Source organism: Henckelia pumila, unplaced genomic scaffold (assembly GCF_033568475.1).
Source record: "Henckelia pumila isolate YLH828 unplaced genomic scaffold, ASM3356847v2 CTG_270:::fragment_1, whole genome shotgun sequence".
Classification (NCBI taxonomy): Eukaryota; Viridiplantae; Streptophyta; class Magnoliopsida; order Lamiales; family Gesneriaceae; genus Henckelia; species Henckelia pumila.
The window spans coordinates 51,484-61,238 of NW_027331788.1; the positions used below are offsets into that span (position 1 = coordinate 51,484).

The window sequence follows — 9,755 nt, forward strand, 5'->3', positions numbered from 1 at the left end:
TTAGTAATATAGGTCGAAATTCAATGCCTTCAACGGTTAAGCTGGACTTGTGCATCCCCTACTCCAGCAACCTTACGTCGACTTCTCCTTCATCACCTACTTTTCGACCATGATTTTGAAATGTATTTTTTATTTTATTCATATTAAAAATCTAAGTAAATATCAGATCTAGTTGTAATTTTCCAGGAAAATAATATTACGCTTGGAGTAATTCATGATTAAGCTCCATGTATATGAACATTTTAAATAACAGTTACATCACCCACTCTAGCTCCTAAGACCCATGTCACAATCAAACACGCCATTCGAATCCACCTGCTACATCGAATAACCCATTTTAAAATAGGGCTATTTGGGATTCAGTCCTAAATTCAATATCCACTCAAGATTCAGTTTCTGTGTCAGAAATTTTTGTTTTGACTCCCTGCTCCCACATTTCTTTTTATGTATAAAAATTGGTATAAAATGTTAAATATATGGTACTAGTATACGATATTCGAGTACTATCAATTTTAGATCTGATACAAAAATTAAGATTTTGAGTATAATATTGGAGCAAATTTCTTAACATCAAAATCATGTTGTACATACATGTTTATGTACAAAATACTTATATTAAAGCACATGTTCATTATTAACTAGTACATACGTTAGTATTTCGAGAATCACGGAAATTAACAATTTTATGTGTACTAATTTAAGAAATTTGAGCACAAAAATATTTAATTTGAGTATTGATGTATATATTTATGGCATCAACTGCCTGAAATTGAGTACAAAATCATGATTTATATTTTCGGTTTTAGATAAATGAAACATAATACAAAAAACTGTATACCAAGAACACTTATTTTTATACTAGATTTGAAATAGTTGGTACTGAAATTTCATATATTTGTACCTGATTTTCAAAGTTTTATACCTATTTTTCACTTCGAAAATGCTTTGTGGGTCCAGGGAGTAAAGACAAATTTTTTGTTGAATTAGGGAGTGTAGAAAAACAAAATTTCTGACAAGGACTGAATGACAATGAAACTTATAAAATGGGGACTGAATCCTAATTAGTACCGTGCCGTTGCGAGTTTTAGCCAAAATCCTTAGGCCAAGTAGATCTTGCCAGTTGCCAGGATCCATGAACAAGATCCAAGCGCATGGCTCCTGTTGCAATTTACCTTTCCCATGATTAATACCGGCCCTGTGTCCCTTGATGGTTGCTTTTAGTGAATTTTTTTTTTTTGGGGCTCATGAGACAACCTTTATTTTTTCTATATAGTGATTGAATAGTTGGGGTAATTCTATGTTATATCCGAAGAAAAATGACTTCTGTATGGATGTTCAAATATACCATTGAGAGTATTTATCCAGATGTAGCGTATGATCACCAGAATATTTGATTCTATTTTATCAAGGGAGACATTTTACATAACATTATCTGCAGTGTAGTTATTTCTTTGTTTGCCACTTCGAATTTTATATCATGTAAAAGGAAGAAAAAAACAATTTGTTGAAAGCGATTTATGCCCTGCTTGTTTGCTTGTCCCTGTTTATATAAGCTACAAGACAATTAGGACAACTCATTCCGTAAGATTCACACAACTCGATCGATCTCATTCCTTATTGTTATTATTAAATAATTAATCCACCAAATGGTTGTGAAATCGTGACCAAATGAGCTTGTAGATAAGCCTGTCTTCTTTTCTTGGTTGGCAGATAGATGAACAGGATGAATGGGAGGCTCCTGTTCGTGGTTGCGATCTTTGCGGCCGTCGTGACGACTGCAGCAGCGGTGGCGACAGGCGGAGGCCGTGGTACTGGAGGTGGAAGAGGTGCGACGGGATTGGGGGGGACTGGCGGCGACAAAGGACACCACCGTCACTCGGCCGCGTCGTCCTTGTCGAGTCCCTTTGTTGCATGGTTCCCTGTTTCCTGTAAAATCTGCATGGTGGATTGTTTCATTTTCAATATTTTTCTTGCTTATTTAATGTTATAAGTATGCTGATGATTTTATTTTTTTATCCCTTGTCGATATTTGAGGTTTTACGATCGATCAATCCAAAAAACATGTTTTTGAAGCACTAGCATATATATGAATGATGGTCTATTGTGTAGGAATATCATTTGTTGTCCGGTTCATTCGTGCAGCTCATCAGTTCCGTTCCCACCTATTAGATCAATTTTGTTTGGAAGAGCTTTTAGGAATTATTTTTCAATATTTCTTTAACAAAATTTTGAAATTTTGTGAAAAAAGATAGAAGCTCTCCCAAACACTACATTGTGAGTATTTATAATTACTAAAAAAAACATGATCGTTAGATTTTAGCTTAAAAAAAATCACTTTTGTGTGTTTTTTAAACCCAGATTATGTGTTAGCTTATGCTTAACTTAATTGAAATCCAAAAGCTAGTCATATGGTGATTATGATTATTCAAAAATGATTCTAAGAAAAAGATCAATGTTAAAATCACTCTAATCACTTATTTATCAAACACTACCCAACTTTGTTTTTTAGATTTTCACATTTGTTTCCAAACACTACCAACTTTTGATTTTTCTTATCTTTTTTATAATCTATAAATTTAATCACTCTTACAAAAATATAATCTTTTGCAAACATTCCCTTCGTTCTTTAAGAAATTCGGTCTTTATTAAAAATAATTCATTTATATCGGTTCATTCAATCTGATTTCTATTATTCCTATAAAACATTGATCCAAAAAATTGGTTATTCTTAAATAAAATTTAATATCTTATATCGGGCCATAACTTCAATTGATTTTGGGATAAGACACATTTCTTTTCTTTCCTCTTTTTTGGCTTCATTTACAAAATATTAGCTGTTGGTGTTGAATTTGTTAAAAACTTCTATTTCTTGAAATCTGGTTAAAAAGTGTTTGACTGAGCTTATAAGCTCTACAAAACAACTTAGCTGTTTCGAAGCATATAAGCTCTTAAATTTTGTTTAGTAAAATTTTTTCCAAACATCTTATAAGCGGTCAAAATAAGTTGTTTAACAGCTTAAAAGCTGTTTTTTAAAATTAAAAGTGATCTTAATTTTTTTGAAAAAAATCTTATTTTTACATTCTATTTTTGCAAAATATCCTTGAATATTTTCATAAATCTTCACCATATCCTCCACCCCTTAAATATTAAATATTATTTTAAAATTTTTTCCAAATCACATAAATTTTTTTGAATTAAAAAAGTAAAATATTTTTATTTTTTAAATATAGTTTTATTATAAAACTATTTTCATAAATGTATAACTCGAAATATTATCTTAATAGAATTGTATTTTTTTGGTAATTTCGACAATAAAAAGATCTTATAATAACAAACATTTCAACATCTTTAATTTTTTAAAAATAATTTTACCAAAACACTTTGAAAACTTATTTTTAAAATATGTTCTAACAAATTATAAGTTCATAAAACAAATTTTAAACTATAAAAGCTTATAAGCTCTTTTTAATAAGGTTAGCCAAACACTATATTTTTCTTATGTTTTAGATTCTTTTATGGGATTCTGGTTATTTAAGTTCCGTTTGGACATATATATTATATTTTAAATTTTTTTATTATTTTATAAGTGAAAAAAACTTAAACCATGTTTGGATAAGATTTTTGTAAATTTTGTTTGGAAAATATTTTTTAAAAAATGTTTTCCAAGTAGCTTTTGAAGTTGTTCACCACATGAAGAGGCTAACTAGAGGAAACAAGGGAACTGCTGCTCTTAAAGTAGATATCTCTAAAGCATATGACCGCGTTGATTGGGGATATCTCTTAAACATCCTCGCAAAACTTGGTTTCGCCCCAAAATGAGTCCAGTACATGAAGCTCCGTGTTACAACAGTCAAATATGCCTTTTTAGTGAACGACCAAAGCGTTGGACCCTTGAATCCAGAACGAGGACTTCGACAAGGAGACCCTTTATCGCCATACCTGTTTATCTTATGCACCGAAGGCCTGACAACATTGCTAAGGAAAGCCGAGGAATCTGGGCAGTTGCACGGTACTAAGGTTTGTCGGGGGGCTCCCGCAATTAGCCACCTATTCTTTGCTGATGACAGTATGTTTTTATTTCGAACCAATGCGTTTGAGGGGCAGAATCGCCAGGTATGAACAATTTTCGGGTCAGGCAATAAACTTCCAAAAATCTGGTATAATGTTTAGCAACAATGTCCCGCACGATGATAGGGGGCTATTTCTTCAATTATGGGTGTTTCTAATGCACTGGACATGGGAAGGTACCTCGGTCTCCCTTACTTAATAGGGAGAAACAAAAAACAAATATTCTCTTATCTGAAGGATCAAGTCTGGGCAAGAGTTCAAGCTTGGAGAAAAAAAACCTTTGTCGAAGGCAGGATGTGAGATATTGATCAAATCAGTGGCCTAATCGATCCCGACTTTCTGTATGTCAACCTTCCTCCTACCCCCATCCTTGGCAGATGAATTACAAAAAAAATGATCAAATATTTTTGGTGGGGCCGTAAATGCAACTCTAGTAGAGGATTGAATTGGTTTAGTTGGAAGAAATTGTGTATCCGAAAGGAGTTTGGAGGGCTGGTATTTAGAGACTTCTATGGCTTCAATTTGGCAATGCTTGGGAAACAAGGATGGAAACTTATCAATGACCCTAATGCTACAATTTGTCGTATCTACAAAGCTAAATACTATCCTACAGGGGATTTTCTAAATGCCAATCAAGGGAATAATCCAAGCTTTGCTTGGAGTAGCATTTTGGCTTCTCAAGTATTGATAAGGGGTTATAGATGGCGAATTGGGGATGGAAGCACAATCAACATCTGGAAAGAACCATGGCTCCGAGACCATACAAATTTCTATGTGAGCCTACCCATGATACCCGATTTACATGACTGGTTTGTGAAAGATCTGATGATTCCTGGGTCACGAGAATGGGATCACGATCTCATCGGCTCTATCTTTGGTGAAAGGGATGTCCAAAGAATTACTAAAATTCCTCTCTGACTAAGCCAACACTATGATAAAATGATATAACACTTTATTAACAATGGAACCTATACAATAAAAACAGGATACCATTTGGTGATGAGTCTCGATGCAAATGCTGAAGCACACAAGGTCAATGGGAACTGGAAGGCAGTTTGGAAGCTCAAAGTTCCACCAAAAATTAAACATTTTGTTTGGCGGGCTGGTAGAAACTGTCTCCCTAACCGTACTAATCTCCAGCAAAGGGGTATCCGAGTCTTTAGTGTGTGCGTGGTTTTTGTTATGGATTATGCCGGTGCGAACATGACGATAATAATAATTGCGGAATAAAACAATCAACAAGAACACCAAAGATTTACGTGGTTCACCCAATATAGGCTACGTCCACGGAGCTGCTGCAATATTTATAACCGGAGAAATATTACAAGTGTATACAAAACACTATATCTCACCACACCCAGACCCCGAGTATTACCGAGAAATAATTCTCTGACTCACAAGAGATCTCCGAAAAAAAAACTCTCTTTTTTTTTCTCTCTTTTTATTTTCTTCTCTCTTTGTTAATACAAAAGAAGAGGAGAATGGGATGATAAACTGAAATCGGGGAAGCCTATTTATAGGCATTCGAATACGCGTGAATTAAATGCATTGCATTTAATCACGCCTCTCCACTCACCAACCCCCAACCACCATCTGACAACTAACAATTCTCCCACTTGAAGACTTGATATCAATCATGGTTTCACACAGTCAATGTAGCAGCTCATGCCTCCACTTTTATACTTGCAGTTTCAACTGAAGTTGAACATAACTTCAGTTTGTTAGTGGTCACTACCTTTGTGAACATATCAGCTGGATTTTTGCTTTCAGAAATCTTCTCAAGCATCAAGATTCCATCCTCCAAAACCGATCTGATGAAATGGTACCGTATCCGTATATGCTTCGTCCTAGCATGATAAACAGGATTCTTTGCCAAATGAATAGCACTCTGACTGTCACAGTATAATGTGCTATTCTCAAGCTTCTGACCCAACTCCTCAAGGAATGATCTCAACCATATCATCTCCTTGCTAGCTTCTGTCACTGCAACATACTCAGCTTCAGTAGTCGAAAGTGCAACAATCTTTTGCAACTTGGATACCCAACTTACTGCCGTACCACCTAATGTGAACACATATCCAGTAGCACTCTTCCTGCCATTTAGGTCACCACCCATGTCGGCATCTACATATCCTTGTAAGTCCTGATTAGTCCTCCTGAAGCACAGAGATGAACTGATAGTACCTTTCAAATATCTGAGAATCCACTTCACTGCTTCCCAGTGTTGTTTTCCTGGATTGCTCATAAACCTGCTCACAACTCCCACTGCATGTGCTATGTCTGGTCTGGTGCACACCATTGCATACATGAGTCTTCCGACAACAGATGCATAAGGAAACTTATTCATATAAGCATGCTCCTGCTCCGTCGATGGTGATTGGGGTTTGGTTAGTTTGAAATGACTAGCCAAAGGAGTACTTACCGATTTAGCTTCATCCATGTTGAATCTGCTAAGCACCTTTTTCACGTACTCTGCCTGAGATAGCTTCAAGACTCCGTTAACCCTATCTCTCAAGATCCTCATACCAAGAATTTGTTTTGCAGCTCCCAAATCCTTCATATCAAATTCTTTTGATAACTCTCTCTTGAGCTTATCAATCTCTTCCAGACACGCTCCTGCTATTAACATGTCATCCACATATAGTAGTAGAATGATATATGAACCATCAATCTTCTTCACATAACAACAGTGATCCGCCTGGAACCTCAGGAAATCGTTGTTATTCATGAATCCGTCAAACTTCTTGTACCACTGTCTTGGAGCTTGTTTGAAACCGTACAAGCTCTTCTGAAGTTTGCATTCTATTTTCTCTTTCCCTCGTACTTCTAATCCCTGTGGCTGTTTCATATAAATTTCTTCATCCAGATCACCATGAAAAAACGCCGCCTTTACATCCAACTGCTCTAGATGTAAATCTTCCTTAGCCACTAGTCCAAGTACTGTTCTGATAGTGGTTAACTTAACCACTGGAGAGAAAATCTCAGTGTAATCAAAGCCTTCTCTTTGTTGAAAGCCTTTTACAACAAGTCTTGCCTTGTACCGTTTGATGCCATCAACTTCTTCTTTGATCCGGTACACCCACTTATTGTGTAATGCCTTCTTGCCTTTCGAAAGTTCCGTCAACTCCCATGTCTGATTGGATGACAGTGAATCCATCTCATATTCCATGGCTAATTCCCACTTGGTTGAATCATCATTTTGCATCGCTTCTTCAAAGGTCTCAGGTTCAACTTTATCAGTCAGCAAAATATAGTGAAGTGCAGGGGAGTATTTCTGAGGTGGTCTGATTGTTCTCGACGATCTCCTGAGTTCAATCACCGGAGTTTGTGGATCAACTTCTTGTGCAATTTCTTCTTCCTGGTTACTATTCTCCGACTTATTTATAGGAATATCTATCAATGGAACTTCATTTGACTTCAGGACTTCGGGACATTTATCTCCTGCCGCAATGTCTGACTTATCCTTGTACAAAACTTGCTCATTGAAAATGACATCTCTGCTCCGAATAATCTTTCGATTTTGGTCATCCCAGAACCGATAACCAAACTCATTATCTCCATAACCAATAAAGAAACATTTCTTTGATTTCGGATCAAGTTTCGTTCTGTTAGCTGAATCGATGTGAACATATGAGAGACAACCATACACTTTCAAGAACGAAAGGTTTACTCCTTTGCCGCTCCAGACCTCCTCTCGTATTCTACAATCAAGTGGTACCAAAGGTCCTCTGTTGATCAGATACGCTGCAGTGTTAACTACATCAGCCCAGAATGATTTCGGCAGTCCAGCGTGCAATCTCATGCTCCTGGCTCGCTCATTCAGGGTCCTGTTCATTCTTTCAGCTACACCATTCTGTTGAGGTGTACCAGGAATGGTTTTCTCCATCTTGATCCCGTTCTGTGCACAATAATTCTTGAACTCAAAATCTTCATATTCTCCACCATTATCGGACCGTAAATACTTCACTTTCAAGTTGGTCTCATTCTTCACCATGACTTTCCACCTCTTAAAGGTTTCATAAACATCAGATTTATTTTTCAAAAAATAAACCCAAACTTTCCTGCTCGAATCATCGATAAATGTCACATAATATCATGAGCCGGCAAGGGATGTCACAGAAGATGGCCCCCACACATCAGTATGAACCAGCTCCAACTTTGATGCTTTTGGTTCCCTACCGCCTTTCGAAAAGCTCACCTTTTTCTGCTTTCCAAGAACACAACTTTCACATAGTTTGTGTTCGACAGTTTTTAACTCTGGTAACTTCCCTTTTGATATCAACATCTTCATTCCCTTCTCACTCATATGTCCAAGTCTACAGTGCCATAGACTTGAGTTAGCTCCAGCATCCACAGCTGCTAACATGTCTCTGCAACTAGAAGTCATGTACAGGGTTCCTGTTTTCGTTCCTCGAGCAATAATCATGTCTCCTTTGCTCACTTTCCAAGAGCCATCACCAAAGGTCACTTTATGTCCTTCATCATCGAGCTGTCCCACTGAGATCAGATTTCGGGTCAACTTTGGTACATGCCTTACTTTGTTGAGCTTCCAGATTGATCCGTTTGACATTTTCAAACTGATATCACCCATACCAGCTATTTCCAACGGTTTTCCATCATCCAGGAAAACTTTTCCGTAATTGCCAGCAGTGTAATTACTGAATACCTCACAATCACCGGTGGTATGAAATGAAGCTCCCGAATCCATAACCCATGAATCAACCGGGCTTTCCATGGATAGTACTAAGGCATCATGTACATCCTCAGTAACAACATTTGCATTATTCTTGGGTGCTCTGCAGTCCTTTTTCATGTGGCCAGTTTCACCACAGCTCCAGCACTTCAATTTCTATTCAAAGGTATTTTTGTCTTTTCCATTCCTTGACTTGGATCTGCCACGCCATCGGTTAGAATTCTTTTCAGCACTTCTGCCCCTACTTCTGTTTTCGAGATTTAGGGCAGATCTCGATGATGTTGCTTCTCCCGAATCCCTCATGCGAACTTCTTCACCAAGGATTCGATCTCTGACATCATTGAATTGTAACTTTCCTTTTTCAGCAGAATTGCTAACCGCTGCCCGCATCGGTTCCCAAACATTTGGTAAAGACGCCAAAATAATAAGTGCACGAATCTCATCATCAAATTTGATTTCAACCGATGCTAGATGGGAAACAATCGTGTTGAATTCATTGATGTGTGCCGCCACCGAAGCACCTTCCTCCATCTTCAAGTTGAATAACTTTTTCATGAGGAATACTTTATTATTTGCTGATGGCTTCTCGTACATGTCCGAAAAAATGGACATCATCTCCTCCGTAGTTTTTGCCTCCGCCACGTTGTGTGCCACGTTCTTTGTTAGGGTCAATCGTATTAACCCTAACACTTGTCGGTCAAGAAGCTCCCACTCATCATCCTCCATCTTTTCTGGCTTCACCCTAGATAGAGGTTGATGTAGCTTCTTGCTGTACAGATAATCTTTAATCTGTAACCTCCAGAACGTGAAATTTGTACCGTCGAACTTATTGATTCCCGGTCCCGATCTGTCATTTCCGGCCATCGTTTCTACTGCCTTAATAAAATTTCAAAAAATCTTTTCTGATGTGGAAGATCAGACAAAGCTGCAACCACAGAGCATACTCAGAATTTTAAGAAATTTTTCACCAAGGCTCTCGGACACCGTAAGAGCT

General features: G+C 37.2%; 2 protein-coding genes across 2 annotated transcripts; one reads left to right on the forward strand and one right to left on the reverse strand.

Moving 5' to 3' along the window:
- The first annotated feature begins 3,828 nt into the window (after nt 1-3,828).
- On the forward strand, nt 3,829-4,986 carry LOC140870858 (uncharacterized). The gene is made up of 3 exons (XM_073273266.1): nt 3,829-4,113; nt 4,195-4,244; nt 4,524-4,986. Exons 1-3 carry the CDS (start codon nt 3,829-3,831, stop codon nt 4,984-4,986), a joined length of 798 nt encoding a protein of 265 aa, XP_073129367.1.
- A 3,175-nt stretch (nt 4,987-8,161) lies between these two features.
- LOC140870860 (uncharacterized mitochondrial protein AtMg00300-like) lies at nt 8,162-8,803 on the reverse strand. The gene is made up of 2 exons (XM_073273267.1): nt 8,662-8,803; nt 8,162-8,565 (listed from the first exon to the last, which is right to left on the reverse strand). Exons 1-2 carry the CDS (start codon nt 8,801-8,803, stop codon nt 8,162-8,164), a joined length of 546 nt encoding a protein of 181 aa, XP_073129368.1.
- Between the last annotated feature and the right edge of the window lie 952 nt (nt 8,804-9,755).

Bases quoted from the DNA above. Each gene is read 5' to 3' on its own strand.
- LOC140870858 (XM_073273266.1), top strand. From the start codon at position 3,829: ATGAAGCTCCGTGTTACAACAGTCAAATATGCCTTTTTAGTGAACGAC. The intron at 4,114-4,194 runs GTATGAACAATT...GCACGATGATAG, and splicing joins TTGAGGGGCAGAATCGCCAG to GGGGCTATTTCTTCAATTAT. The intron at 4,245-4,523 runs GTACCTCGGTCT...GAATTGGTTTAG, and splicing joins AATGCACTGGACATGGGAAG to TTGGAAGAAATTGTGTATCC.
- LOC140870860 (XM_073273267.1), bottom strand. From the start codon at position 8,803: ATGGAAAGCCCGGTTGATTCATGGGTTATGGATTCGGGAGCTTCATTT. The intron at 8,566-8,661 runs GTATGGGTGATA...ATCTGATCTCAG, and splicing joins AAAACCGTTGGAAATAGCTG to TGGGACAGCTCGATGATGAA.